Here is a 15752-nt window from a genome sequence, read left to right on the forward strand (position 1 = left end):
TGAGGGTTCCAATACAGTGACACACACAGGCTCCTCTCCTCTCCTTTCAATACTCAGAAATACTCAGTAATACTCAATAACACACACACACATACGCAGCAGTGCACATTAACATGTGTGATGGGAATAGATGCCAGTCAGAGAAAATAAAATGGAGATGAGTGATTTGGTGAAAAAGGCATATTGCAATTGTGAGTAATATTACGATTTGTGATTTCCATGAGGCTACTTGCTTGGTTATCAGCAGAAATACACTGGCTTTATATATTTTATCCTGTTTCACTCTGCAGGATTTTGCTGTCATGATTACGATTCAATTACTTGTGCAGCCAAAGAATAAAATAAATATTTGACTGGAAAATCTGTCAAAAAAGTACAATGTTTTATCAATTACAATTTTGTCAGTCATTCAAGTCACTAAGAAAGTGCAAAATACCAAACACTTGCTTATTAAATCTCACCAGTGTATGAATTGTAAAGTGGAATTTCACTGCAGAGTAAATATTTTTTGGAATTGTTTGGTTGAAATGTTGAGTTGTGATAACTAAGTGGATCTTTTCTAGAAGAACCAACAGACTAAGCAACAAATCCCCAGCATGTAATTGCTACCAGTAGGGGTCTCTCAATGAAAACAACAGCAAAAGGCATAGTCATAGATGGTGTCCTGAAGTGATCATTGGCGTTTATATCGCTGTAATTGCTGATATAAATGTATCTGATGTGACTCGGCTACAAATTGTGTCTACAAATAACTTAATACATGAAAGTTCTAGTCACATTAAATTCAGTGATGTGACTGTAAATGAATGCAACAGTTAATGTTAGTAAAGTTATAGACAGATGACTGGGAAATGAGCAGTTATTTGGAGCAAATTTGCAAATTTCTTCCATTTTAAGCATTTTTGGAAAACAATGCAATGGTTAAACAAAATATATAACATGGGTACAGTCATTGTATTGTGGTATTTTAATATGGAAGGTCCATGCTGCATATTATTAAGTTATGAGCTGTTGTATAGAGTAAAATTACAGATTTCTCCCATTTTTAGCATTTTTGGAAAACAATGCAATGGTTAAACAAATATATAACATCGGCATAGTCAATTTATTTTGATATTTTAATATGGAAGGTCCATGCTGCACATTATAGAGTTATGGGTAGTTATATGGAGTAAAATTACAGATTTCTCCCATTTTTAGCATTTTTGGAAAACAATGCAATGCTTAAACAAAATATATAACCTGGGCATAGTCACTGTATTGTGATATTTTAAGGTCCATGCTGCATATTATAAAGTTATGGGCTGTTGTATAGAGTAAAATTACAGATTTCTCCCATTTTTAGCATTTTTGGAAAACAATGCAATGGTTAAACAAAATATATAACATGGGTATAGTCATTTTATTGTGATATTTTTATATGGAAGGTCCATGCTACTTATTATAGTGTTACAATGAAATGAAATATTAAAAAAAGATGCAGCAAAGATGGGATAATGAACAGGAAATGGCCATGAAATAAGAGTCGTAATGGTGAGTATTTGTCAGTGACACTTCGTTTGAGGTCACAGCAGCTGAGCCTGGAGCAGGACACCTTCAAGATATCAACACATGCTGGGGTCAACCAGTTTTCTTAGGAGAAGGAATATGGGAATATGTGTCACTAAAGAAACACAGCTGTGTGTACACACACTCACACGCATATGCTCACACGTACACCAACGCGCACACATACACACATTTTCTTGGTCCAGCTGGGGTGTTAATTTCACCCCAAGGCTGTGTGTTGGGCTGAGTGTTGACCCCAAAACGCTGTAACCTCATGAAGTGTGGAATTCTCTAAGCCTGAGGCCGTAATGTGCTGTTTCCTGTAGAGAGAGTACATTCCTTTGACTTGTCCCATTCCTCGCTGCTTGCTGTAAACTCAAGGTCTTTGGGTGGCAGTCCACAACTTGGAATGTATTCAGAACAGACAGTGAGTTCTTTCTAAGCACGTCCCTCCCGTCTTTTTTCAATCAGACCCTTCTATATCTCCCAGCCCGCATAGAAATATACTAGAAATTGATGCATTACTCGCCGTATACCTGCGTTCCCATTTTCTCTCTCATTCAGCTCACTTCAACCGAGCCTCCAGCTAACTTTGCCTTTGAGCGTTGAGTGTACCAGACAAGTCGACTTGTTAGTGCACTGTCAGTGTGCGTAGGGTCTAAATCAGTTCCATGCATGCTCTTTTGAAGGGGGAGCTGGTGTAACGTAGCTGTGTAGTTGGCCTAGCAGTGGAAAGCATGTCGCTCCAGTTAGCCTAGGCCTGCTATTAATGATGAGTATTATAAACATGACTTCAGACAGGATCAGATGGGAATGCTGTTTGGGTCCAGAAAAAAAGAAATCAAGTGTGTTTTCTTAATGCCCCAAGACATGCCCCCCCTCCCTCCCTGTTCTATTGGTCTGACTGGGTGGTCCATCCCAGCAGAACAGGCATGCTTATGTTCAACTTTAATGCCATTACAATGGGCTGAAAATATTCAATCTATGCCTGCTGTTGCACGAATTGAGTGGAATTGTTAAATTGGATTAAGGCCTAATAAAATGTTACAGATTTTTCACACAGTCGGCTCAATCGTTGGGCATTTGTGAAATTGTGTGTGTGAGTTTTCAGGCCTTGATTTCCTTTTCCGGTGGGGACGTTGACCTGGATGCACACTGACCTATGGGGACTCGTGTACCTATGGGTAGAGTTCACTATTTGAGGGGTTTTAGGGTAAGATTTACAATAATGTTTGGACTGCTATCATGACAACACACTTTATATGTCAATATTAGGTCAATAATAAGTGTCTGTAAGGAAGGAAGGGTAGGAAGAGATTTGTGTTTTACTTTTGTAGAGCTTCGGATCTAGTATTTATGACGCTGTTTCTGCCTGAGTGCTGCATATTTTAATGGACAAAGTGTTTAAAGGTGGTGTTTAAAATGGTATACTTGTGCTTTACCCACATTTTGTTGGTAATTATTATTTTGGTTTGTGAGGAGGGCACATGTTAACAATATCGCTACTGACGACTTGTCAAATTAAATGGGCTTGAATATTCGGCTTCAAAAAGTATTAAATATCAGTAATTTCTTTTTTTTCCTCAAAATCATCATTTCTTTTATATTTAAAGTCTAACTTGTGCCCTTCAGTGGAGGCCGAAGAATGGTTTTCAGCTATTCTTTATTATCACAGCATGGCAGACACTTGTCAGCGGACAACACTGGATCATTTCACAAGTCGATCAGCAAATGTACCTTTATACAACACGGCTGTTCCTCAATCACATGGAAGGATTCTTTAAGGATTCATCTACATGAAGCTATCTCATCTGGATTTTGCCAGAGGACTGTTCCAATCTTTAGGATCCTTCCAACAACTGAGTCCTTTTGGAGAAATTTCAAGGATGCATTTGTGGATCCTTCGCATACTCTGCACTGTTAAAATACCCACAATCCTCTGTGTGAATCTTTTAAAAATACAGCTAATGAAAAAGCTGACCATAACCAGAAGTAAATCCTCAAAGAAGACTAAATCAATCCCTCCACTACTCCAAAATGCATTTTAATATAATCATCAGTCGAAATGAGTTATGAGTAATGAGTTAAATCGTAGACACAGTAGGAGTGAAATCTTTGCCTTGGGTTTAAAAATATCACTCTTTGAGATAAATGTAAATGAAGTGTGTTTCACCTTTATTCCTGCCCTTGTAAACGCATTTATGAGTATTCTATTAAATCTTACTGTCATGTATGTCAGTGTGTTGCTGATCCACTGATATGAGGGTCTTCTGCTCTTGTCATGAGGGAACTGATCATAAGGAAGGATTCTTGTTTTGTCTTTGAAGGAGGTGACCATAAAGGAAGGATCGTTGAGACTGGGAAATGGCCAGAGTTGTCGTCTTCTTCGTCTCCTTCTTCGTCTCCTTCTTCTTCTTCTTCTTCTTCTTCTGCTTCTTCTTCTTCTTCTCCTCCTCCTCCTCCTCCTCCTCCTCCTCCTTCTTCTTCTTCTGCTTCTTCTTCTTCTTCTTCTTCTCCTCCTCCTCCTTCTCCTTCCTCTTCTTCTTTTTCTTTTTCTTCTCCTTCTCCTTCCTCTTCTTTTCCTTCTCCTTCTTCTCCTCCTTCTTCTTCTCCTTCTTCTTCTCCTTCCTCTTCTTCTCCATCTCCTTCTTCTTCTCCTTCTTCTTCTTCTCCTTCCTCTTCTTCTCCATCTCCTTCTTCTCTTTCTTCTCCTTCCTCTTCTTTTCCATCTCCTTCTTCTCCTTTTCTCCTCCTTCTTCTTCTTCTCCTTCCTTTTCTTCTCCATCTCCTTCTTCTTCTCCTCCTTCTCCTCCTTCTTCTTCTCCCTCTTCTTCTTCTTCTCCATCTCCTTCTTCTTCTCCTTCTTTTCCTTCTTCTTCTTCTCCCTCTTCTTGGGTTAAGCAGACTAGATGCTATACTGTCCTGTTGCCACCCTCTACTGGCCTCTGACATGTGCACGCATCGACATAATACTTAATCAACTATTGAACATTTTTTTATCTTGATATTGAGGAAAAATATTCATAAAACATTATTCTTTTACTACATCCCCACCTCCTCAGCCATCATTAAAGTTAAGCATTCAGCTGGGATGGTCAAAGCTAGGGTAAGGACCAAGGGAATGCATTATGTCAGAGAGTGTCCTCACATAGACAGTGAAAGAAACATGTGTATGTGTGTGATGACTATAAATTGCCTGAGCTTTCAGTAAGCGTTCAGTCACTGATGATGGAAGGGCTTGTAAATCAGACCCAGGAATCAGACACGGAACAATCACAGGCTGAAGTGAGTATACTCAAGCCATATGAAACCTGTAAAACACATATTCTTTTTCATTATGTATGCAGCCGACAGTCAAAGCTTTCGCAATTTAAGGTCACCTTTTCATCTTTCAGTTGCTGAAGCTTATATCTGGCTGAGGATGTGAGAATGCATCTATGCTTGCATGCCACCAGTGGCCTGCATTTGTTTGTATGTGTGTGTGTGTGTGTGAGAGACCTTTGCCAGAGTTGCCTTGGCTGTACTCGGGTGGAGCAGGGCAGCTAAACGGCCTGAAAGGCTGCTTTTGTAGCTCAGGCTAGTGGAGAGCTCAAAGCGCACGCACAGGGCTTAGTCCCACCACGATACTGGGAGCAAAGCCTGGAAGAGAGCCTCTCTCTTTATCAAACACATACACACACATACTGTCAACACATATGCACTCAACGTGGTCTGGCACAGAGGACTTGTTAGCAAATTTGAGCAGAAACACTCAGATGTTTTTTGTGAAATGTGGATTTATTCTTGATTCGAAGGAGTTAGGATGTTTGACATTGTGCTGGTAGTTCAATATAATCAAGGTGCTTTTGTTTAAGATACAAGCCTGATAATGTTTGGAGAATTTAAGAACAGGGGATCATTTCTTAAAATTACAGATGTTCAGGCACATGATGCTGAGTGTGTGTAGTTGATACAGAATATGTTCAGCCTGTTTCGCTTTCTGTTATTGTAACACAGATCTGAGTACATATAGCTAATAATTTACTCCTCATTTTTCCTTTAAATGTTTGTAACCTGACATATAATCAATAGTCTCTTGTATTTTTGATTGAATTAGCTTGTGAGCTTGTTTGTGTCCTGTTGAAATCTCATCAGGCTTTAATATTACAAATCAAAAATCATGATTGCTCTGACACGTGAGCATTAAATGTGTGCGTGGATGTTGACTTTAACAATCAAATTTTCACTCTCTTTGCAGTCGGTGGACGCGTGAACCAGGAGCTGAAGTACACACGTCAGAAGATAGGTGAAGAGGCCATGTTTAACCCACAGCTGATGATCCAGACGCCGCGGGAAGAGGGAGCAAATGTTTTAACAGTGGAGGCGCTTCTGCAGCACCTGGAGTCAGCTATCCGAGCCAGCAGAGTCCATGTTTACCTTTATAACAGGTGATTATGTCACGTCATGATGTCGTCATCCATCAGGGGTAGCTTTACATACATTCAGGCCAGAATAATAATAATAATATAACAAATTATATTAATATTCTGCATTGTTTTGATCAAGATTACTTCATGATAATCGAAAAAGCTCCAGGTTACTTGTGTATTATTGCCGGAACTAAACTGAAACTACTTTTCCCTCTTTTTCAGACAATGGAAATTAGAACATTTATGCTACAAATCAGGAGAACTAGTCACAGAAACTCATTTTGTGGATCAGGTGAGATGCAAATACTGAATATTAACTTAAAAGTCGCTTCTGTTTGAGCCTTTAATTCTTCTACAATGTTAAAAATTACTAATTTTTGTGCATTTGCTTTCATCTTTGTCAATCTGTGTCTATCCTGCTATGTTATATGCATATGATGGTCTAATTAGATCATAGAAAAGCTACACCCCTGCCTCATCATCACCCCTTTGGACTGTTTCTGGGAGGGAGCCAAGCTTCAATCTGGAACAGTCTATCTCCCGTAAGTACAGAAAAAACTCTTTTAATGTATTGGGTGGAATCTCTTTTTTTATGATGAGTGAAGAAAAGTCCCAGTATGCCAATACATCATATCATTAGATCACTCAAATGATATAGGACTATCTCTATAGGTTTTTGGGAAATGGAATAAAATAGTGTATGGACATGACGCCATGAGTGCTGTTATGGAAATGTTCCGTATGATAATGTTATATTGAGATTATTTTCAGAGTTTGAGAAGATCTGGATGTTGAGATCATGTTTTACCACTTTAATATAGGCTGCCCAAACACGCTCAACCCATCCAAACAGACACCCCAGAAGAACAAGAGTGTGTGTTGATGTGTGTGTGTGTGTCCTGAACTCGTCCCCTCTGAAGGCTCTATTGTAATGGTTGCTGGCATGCGTATCGCTGGCGATAGTTTCTCTCCAGCCCTGGGCCTCACACTATTGTCTGGCTCTTCTGTTGCTAATGGCCTGCTGCTACAGTAATACTGAGCAGATCTTTACTTCTGCATGTGTGTGCATGCTCATATGTGCATGTGTGTGTTTGTATGTACCATTGCTTTCAGCGCATACATGCTTTTTCCCCGCGTGGAAAAGTTCATCTGGTTGAGTCGTTGTCATTAATGCGTGTTTGTGTGTGGATGTGTGTGTTGCCTATTGGTCTCAGTTGGTAAATAAGGTTTTTACTATGTTCTGGTTGGGAGGCTGGGAATAATAACCCAAGCCTGGTTAAGCACATACAATGTAGTCTGAATGATGGAGAGAAGAGAGATTTAGAGAAAGAGAGATTGGAATGTGTGAGGCACTGAGAGCATAGAGGGACAAGGACCAGTTTAGTGTAAGAATTCAGCACCCTGTCACCACATGATGGGAATGGGTCTCTATTTGTTGTTTTCGTCACCTAGCAAGATGATTTCAACATGTATTTACTTTTTGTGGGTAATTGCACCAAGACGTTTGACTAATCCAACCCAAACAAAAGCACATGATGTCCGTCTATGTTACTTCTCCCTTTGCAGCTCTTTTGTGATGTAGACTGACTGAAAAATGACCCGCAAACAAAATTTATGGGGAAGAAAATGCATACCTCTGAACGTGCTGCAGATGAACAGTGAAAACAGGCAGTTTTAGTCAGTGTGGGGTTGTTTTTGTGCATCCGTTTAAAAGTTTCCGTGTCATTTTTATTACATCTTGGTTTTTAGTTTTGTTGTTTTGGGGATCTTTATAACGTTGTACTCACAAATAAAATCTCAGATATTGGAAGACATTTGACAGAATTTGGTTTAAACCTTTATGACCATCTGACTTGTTATATTTCTTGGCCATACTGATTTCTTAGTTTTACAACTTACTGTGTTCTTGGGTGAAAAAACTTAGAGTGTTACTGTTACAACTGCATACAGCAAATCTAAGACCTGGATTGTATGAATACAGAACGTCCTTTATATTATGTGAATTTGTGAAGATCAGAGGAATAGAAAGTGCTCTGAAGCATAGTGTAAGTCATTAGGTTAAATGGTATTCATATTTACAGGTTAACCTTTTTTCATCACAGAGGGAAAGACCCCTTGCAGTGGGCTAACTTTGACCCCAAGGAGTTCTTGGAGGAACTGCGAACACTAAACTTACACGTGGAAAGCTTTGAGGACATGTTGGAAAAGGCAGATGTTGGGCATGGCTACATGGATAGGCCCTGTCTAAACCCTGCTAACCCTGACTGCCCCCTCACTGCCCCCAACAAGAACTCAACTAAGGTAGGCGTCCATTTAACCCTTTATAGGGCACTCATAGAAATACTCTAAAATTCACAATTTCAACATCAGTGTGTTATTGGAGGACTTAACAAGACTTTATTACTTTTGTGAAATTAAAAAAAAAAAAAAAATTATTATGATGTAGAAAATCAAGGATAATGAAGTTACCATATTTGGTTCCTTACTCATAAGTGGCAAAAAATAAATGAATTAATAAATCCAAGAAGTAAATGTAAAAAAAAAATACAAGAAAAACACAGGTAAGGTGAAAGGAACAGATATTTTAGAACATTAGAACATCACTTTTATACCATTAGACCAACATGTGTGCTCAGGAGGTAGAGCACATTGTCTAATAACCAAAGGGTTGGTGGTTGGAATCCTTCTCTGTCCTAGTCATGTGCTGTTGTGTCCTTGGGCAAGACACGTCACCCTACTTGCCTCCAATGCTGCTACTCACACTGGTGTATGAATGCGTATGAATGTTTGGTGGTGGTCGGAGGGGCCGTAGGCGTGAATTGGCAGCTACACTTCCGTTAGTCTGCCCCAGGGCAGCTGTGGTTACAAATGTAGTTTATAACCACCAGAGGGTGAATGTGTGAGTGAATGAATAATGGATCCACTGTACGCGCTTTGAGTATGCGTTCATAGAAAAGCACTGTATAAATCTAATCCATTATTATTATTATTATTATTATGATGATCCAGACACCTGTCAACATCCACATTATCCCTTTGAACATCATTCCTTACATTTGTACCATTACTTCATGGTACCTAACAAAGCCGGTACACTCACTGTTCATGCAGAGGTGGACCTTACAGACCCTGTAGACCACATTGGACCTGAGATTGGGGACTCGCTATCCTCATGATAACTGTTGCTGTCACTGTCTTGGAATGTGTGCGGAATTGACCAAAAATCGTCATTTGCCCGATAAAGGGTTAAAACTGAGATATTTGCTCAACAGTGGTTTGCTTACAAATGAATTATCATTTTTCATTCAAGCCTAGCTTCAGACAGTTATTTTCTCGCCTGTTGTTTCTATTGTGCAGCCATTCGACGTGGCACGGGCCCTGACTGGCGGCTGTCACGGTCTGTCCAGGAAGTACATGCACTGGCAGGAGGAACTGATTGTAGGCGGGACCACCAAGAACGGCAGTGGACCCCTGCTCAGGTAACTTACCCACACTTACACATACTCGCCCTCATAAACGCTGCTGTGATCACTGCAGCGTTTATTCTGGACAGAGTATGTGTTTTTTGTTCTTTTATGCTGTCCGAAATGGCGCGTACATGTGTGCGTGCACGTCAGGTGCTGTAAATCTTGCAGTCATTAGCAGATTCCAGTGAAATCTTAGAGCTCCAGCTGTTTCTGCTCAGCTCTGGCTGCTCTGCTGACTGGACACTACCCACTCACACACACACACACACACACACATACAAAGAGTGATCTATTGCCTGGCTCGTTTGTCTAAATATACAGCGATTTGAGGTACATGGACTTAATTCCAGCACAAGCACCCAGACAAAGCTTATAGATTATGTGGTACACTTATAGACCTATGATATACAAGGATTCATTTGTTCAGTAATTTGGACCCTGTGCATCAGCCTTAAACTTTATCTAGTGTCTTAACACACATGTAATTAAAACAAGCAATTAAAAAATATAAACTAAATGATAGATGTGAAACAAAAATGTTAAAAAGTGTGTATAATAATTAGCCATAGAAAGATATTTTCAACAGAAGAAAGAACAGAATGTTAAATTGCAGTTATAATAGTGCATAACCCATACATGTAGACACATTCTGGTCACAGAGGTGGTTGTTTGCTTTGTGGTTGTGTTTTTTTTTTTTCCTTGCCATGGTTGAATCATTAGGGCGCCTGTGTGTACGTGTGTGTGCCTGCCCATATGTGTGTTTGTGTGAAGCTGCTCTGTCCATTTGGCTGCCGCTGCTGGCATCCTGGCGCTGGAGTTTTTACATCTTGTTTACTAACTGCCACCATTACCTGGTTATCACCATATTACAGAGATCACATTCATAAAGAGAATGACTAGCTAATGTGTACTCCTTCGGTTAATAAAATTTGACGATTTGAAATTACACCGACTGACTCGTGTTGCGCTGCAGTCCAGAATCATTCATAAATGACTTATCAGATGCCATGTTTTATTACTTTCCTCATGTGTTCACTAGGATTGTGTATTTTTTATTTTTTTATTTTTTTTTTTTTTTGTAGAACGCATGCCTGTGTTATGTTTCTTTGTGGGCCGTAATTTGTCAGAACATGAAACTCACAGATTGGGACCAGATACATGTTTTTATGAGATCTGGCACTTATTCTGATGCCATCAAATTCAGTCTAGAGGCAAATTCCCTTCCCAGTGTACTTTGGAATATATTTGCCATATATTTGCTTGTATTTTTGCACAGTCTTGGTTCACCTTCACCTGCATTAAAGGCACCCAGGGTGGAAACATTAGCCTTGAAATGCTCTACAGATAACGTCTTTTCTTTTTTTTTTTTTTTTGGTAAAATAATCATAAATTTGTCAATAATTAAAAGTTGTTATATTCTGTTTATAATGCAGTAATGTAGTAGGTTATATGGTCCAGGTGCTGTGCTTTTAATATTCAATAACTATATGCTTTTGTAGATAATCTCTTGCATCTCCTTATAGTTGATATAGGTGCTCCCATTTGATAGAAAAAGGCAGCTCCTCCCATGTAAACATGATGTTGTCACCTAAACTTTTGCACCCCATTGAACACAGTTTTGCTTTTTCCTCTTTTATCCTTTTCCCCCCTTTTCCTTCCTCTCATTCTACCATCCTCCCACTTTTCCCCACCTCCAGTGCCCAGGCCTTACAGACCATGTTCCAGCTGATGACTCCCAAGCAGATGTTTGAGCACTTTCGGGGCTACGAGGAGGTTTCCCACATCAACTGGAATGAAGAAAAGGCTGCAGCCATACTGGAAGCCTGGCAGAGGAGATACTCTGAGGTAAGGACCAAAGCACTCAGGAATGGGAGGGAGAGAGAGAAAGAATGAGAAAAGAGAGCAAGGGAAGAGAAGTATACTCCAAATCCTGCACAACCACACTGTAAATCACCAGCCGGATACAGGTGAACATGGAAAGGCCTCATCCAAAGCCTAGGCCCCTGATAGATACTGGAATAGAATGTTGGTGTGTGGTAAAGGGCTAAAGCTTTCCTCTCACTGCTCAGTAGAGAGGAGCAATAGAGCAACGGGGTAGGCATGTCTGGAATACATTAAGGGAGTACTGGATCTCTCTCTCTCTCTCTCTCACTCTCTCTCTTTCTCTCTCTCTCTCTCTCTCTCTCTCTCTCTCTCCCTCCCTCCCTCTCTTTTACTCGCGTACAAACACACACGCAAACACACTCAGAAGTTCACACACAATCACTTTCCCAGCTGTGGCCCCATTGGTGGCTCATGTGTGACATCATCTGGTCTTTGTTTTGGGGGCCCCAACCTCTGTTTGACATGGTGTGACCTTGTGTGTGTGCTTATATATTTATAAAAGTGTGTGTGCACATGCCATTCATCTTGGTTCATGAGGCTTCAACGATTAAAAAAAGCTCATTTAGTTGTTGTTGTTTTTATCAATGGAAATTAATAAAAGAGAGAGTTGAGTCAAATAGTATCCCTACACGTGTCTGCGTTCTTGCATGTGTGTATCATGCACGATTAGGCGTGTCTGCAGGAATAGTATGTGCATGCATGTTAGTATGAGCCTGACATGTGCGAGTTCACACATGGGTGCGAGTGTGTGTGATCTAGTGCGTGTTTCCTAATGTGTGTCAGCCAGCATTGCTCCCCACTGAGCAGTAACTGTAGTTCAATGTTGAAGCCATCTGTCTACCCTTTAGATAGTGAGAGAGGAGAGGATGGGTCATGGTACTGTCTGCAGATTCTCCCAGATACCTCCTACAGCACAGCCAGAGTTCATTATTCAAGGCTGTGAATTTTCAGAAGTGAAGAATGAGATTTACTCATTCTTTGCGCAAGAACAAGCAGATTATTTGTCAAACAGGCTAGACTATAAGTGTCAATGCCTGTCATCTCAGGTGGAACTTCTACTGAATCAGATGTTTGTGCATCTAATGCCGCGTTTCCACTACGTGGAACCGGCTTGACTTGGTTCGACTCAACTCAGGTACCAGATACTATTCCTGGAGACCATTTCCATTACAGGATACTACCGACTTTACAGTACCTGGACGTCATAGCGATGCGGCACGTTACTTCGGTGTCGTCTGCTCAGAGAGTTGCTGATAAACTCACTCGTTGCGTGTTGTCTCGTCAAACTCATGCTGAATTTTTACGTCGGCCACCAAAGACGGAATCTCCTGACTGAATGGTGTAGTTTTTCAGGCTGTCATCATGTGGATTAACCTACCACTATATTTACTGTAAACTTCCGCATCTGTTTTTTGTAAAACAGCGGGTAACAGAGACAACTGTCTGACCAATCACTGGTCTGCAGTGTTTACACGTCACGTTTTAGTATCTGGTCCCCAGTCTTGGAACCTCAGCGGAGGTGATACCAAAAAACTAGTACCGGGTACCAGATTCCAGGTCCTTTTTCGTAACGGAAAGGCAAAAAGGCAGAGTTGAGTCGAGTCGGTACCACATTGTAGAAACACGACATAAGGCATAATCTTACAAACAGAGGGAAATGATAGGTTTGTTGTGTTGAAGAAGGGAAGAAGAACTTTTATTGTATTCTTTTTTTTTCCCAAATCCACTTCTTTATGAAAGAGTGCAGTAATACAGTCATAATTCCATCTGTTGTGCTTTGTTTGTGAGGTTCTTATACACTTATTCCTATATCTAAAGACACTTGAAAATATAATTTAAGTAAATTAAATGAATGGGAGGTCCAATATAAGCTCTGTCACTCTTGTTTGCTGTCACACCTATCCTTCACTTGGGAATTAAATCTGCACTGTCTTTGATACCATACTGAGCCCATCATTCTCAGTTTTAAGCATCAACATACATTAAATATCACTAAATCTTGCTTTTGATCAATTCTTAACCTTTTATAGGACACTCATAGAAATACTCTGAAATTCAAAATTTCAACCTTAGTGTGTTATTGGAGGACATAACAAGAATTTATTACTTTTGTGAAATTTTTCAAAAATTTTTATTATGTAGAGAATCAAGGTTAATGAAGTTACCATATTTGTTTCCTTGCTCGTAAGTGACAAAAAAATATCCAAGACATTTATATATAAAAAAAAATACAAGAAAACACATGTAAGGTGAAAAGAGCATCACTTTTAGAACATTACAACAACAAAAGTGCTGATCCGGACACCTGTCAACATCCACACGATTATCCCTTTGGACATCATTCCTTACATTAGTACCGTTACTTCATGGTACCTAACAAAGCAGGTACACTCACTGTTCATGCAGAGGTGGACCTTACAGACCCTGTAGACCACATTGGATCTGAAATTGTTAACTCACTGTCCTCATTGTAACTGTCATTGTCTTGTAATGTGTGTGGAAATGACTAAAAACAGTCAGTTTCCCAATAAAGGGTTAATTCCCCTCAGTTTTTTAATGACGCTATTTTTCCTCTCTTTTCCGTGTTTTTGTCTATAGGCTGTGCTGCAGAGTGTGGCAGCAAACTCGTCTCAGAAGGTATTGACTTTCACCACCACGACTCTGGAAGATATTCTCAAGTCATTCTCTAACATCAGTGTCATCCGTGTGGCCAGTGGGTACCTGCTGATGGTAAGAACAGAACCGGAAAAATTTATTATTTCGCATTATAGAACTTTCCAAGACCTCCTGTAGACTGTCGTCGAAGAAGGGATGGATATATTGGGGTAGTAAAATCCAAGGGAATAGGAGATTCATAATGATTGATTCACACGCCACAGGTTAGCTTAATAATGAATTACTTGTTCGCTGTTTGTCTCCAGCTGGCCTACGCATGTCTGACCATGTTGCGGTGGGACTGTGCCAAGTCTCAGGGGGCTGTAGGGCTGGCAGGTGTCCTGCTAGTTACACTGTCTGTGGCAGCCGGCCTGGGCCTCTGCTCTCTGCTGGGCATCTCCTTCAATGCTGCCACCACACAGGTAACACACACACACACACTACTGGACAGCCCTGTCAATGGCCATCTGTCACTTAGCAAAAAGACGCAAAACGGTCCGTGAAAGGCTTATGTAGACAGGTGTCAGCCTTTCAGACAAAATACCAGTCTTTCCCTAACAAGAGGGCTCAGGATTTTTAAGTGCACTTACATTATCGTTAACGTATTAACATAATTGTAAGTAATAACAATAGAAAATATGGAAAAATATAAGCGGTTCTGTTTAATTGATCATGTGTTTGTCAGTGAGCATCTGTTGCTTCCGTGTATTTCATAAATCAGAAAGACATAGGAACTGTACAACTAATATTTAAATGTCTGTTTGTTTGTTTATCATATTAGTCATATTATTACTGCAATGTGGGATAGTGTTATAACATCAAATTGTGAAAATCTACTTTTTATGCAGTGAATTAGTGAATTTTGTCAAATCAGAAAGGCATAAAGGTTTAATGTGATGGCCTAAAGCAGTGTTTTTCAACTGTGGGGTTGCCTGGAATTCAAATGAGGTCACCTGAAATTTGTAGTAATTGATAAAAATAAAAATTTACTAATAAAAATATATGATGAGTTGAGCGAGACAATCCCAATACATAAAAGACATGACGAACTCTGAAGCTGAAGCTGAAGCACTGTGGTACTGTTTATCTGTCAAATGTTCATTGTGGTCGGTTTCAGATGCTGCAGCTCTTTCGTAATTCATAGTTTGAGTTATTGTTTGTTCAGTATTAATTTGCAGCATTACAATACAAGCTGGACTGACTGCACATATCCTGACCAAGGAAAATAAAATTCTCACTTTGTGCAGTACTCTACACCTGGCTTTTCTGCCTCCGTCCATAATAATATACATTATATCGTGTAAATGTCACCTAAAATTAATATTTATTTGCAACGTAGTATAGAAAACTATTACATGATCAAAAACAATTTAATTTTAGAAAAAAAAAATAAAAAAATCTCTGTTTTGAATGTCTGGGGATGCCAGAAATTTGTGATGTTAAAACGGGGTTACGAGCCAAAAAAGTTTGGGAACCACTGCCCTAAAGGCTAACACATCATATGAGAATATAATGATTCATGTAATATTCTGAATATTCAATTCCTGTGTTGTTTCTGAATTCACACTTGTGGCTCATAACCCAACTGTGACCACTACAGGTACTACCCTTCTTGGCCCTCGGTGTCGGAGTGGACGATGTCTTTCTCCTCGCACATGCCTTTAGTGAGACGGGGCAGAATAAGAGGATCCCTTTCGAGGTGAGGCAAACATCCACCCTCTCCTGTGCTAACTCACCCCTGCTCTTATCCCTCTGTACTCTTATCTGCACTGTAGAGGAATGTGTGAAA

At 39.9% G+C, this 15752-nt stretch overlaps 1 protein-coding gene across 2 annotated transcripts in view; it reads left to right on the forward strand.

The window, feature by feature from the left end:
* The window catches only part of ptch1 (patched 1), a 50841-nt gene that overhangs the window by 11995 nt on the left and 23094 nt on the right, over positions 1–15752 (forward strand). For both annotated transcript variants that reach the window (XM_030143888.1, XM_030143889.1), the window contains exons 3-11: positions 5786–5975; positions 6180–6249; positions 6408–6499; positions 8060–8258; positions 9315–9436; positions 11122–11269; positions 13907–14038; positions 14230–14385; positions 15564–15662. In XM_030143888.1, coding sequence (XP_029999748.1) covers positions 5786–5975; positions 6180–6249; positions 6408–6499; positions 8060–8258; positions 9315–9436; positions 11122–11269; positions 13907–14038; positions 14230–14385; positions 15564–15662 — 1208 coding nt within the window. The remainder of the gene's footprint in view (positions 1–5785; positions 5976–6179; positions 6250–6407; positions 6500–8059; positions 8259–9314; positions 9437–11121; positions 11270–13906; positions 14039–14229; positions 14386–15563; positions 15663–15752) is intronic.

This window comes from Sphaeramia orbicularis, chromosome 9 (genome assembly GCF_902148855.1).
Source record: "Sphaeramia orbicularis chromosome 9, fSphaOr1.1, whole genome shotgun sequence".
In the NCBI taxonomy this organism is placed as follows: Eukaryota; Metazoa; Chordata; class Actinopteri; order Kurtiformes; family Apogonidae; genus Sphaeramia; species Sphaeramia orbicularis.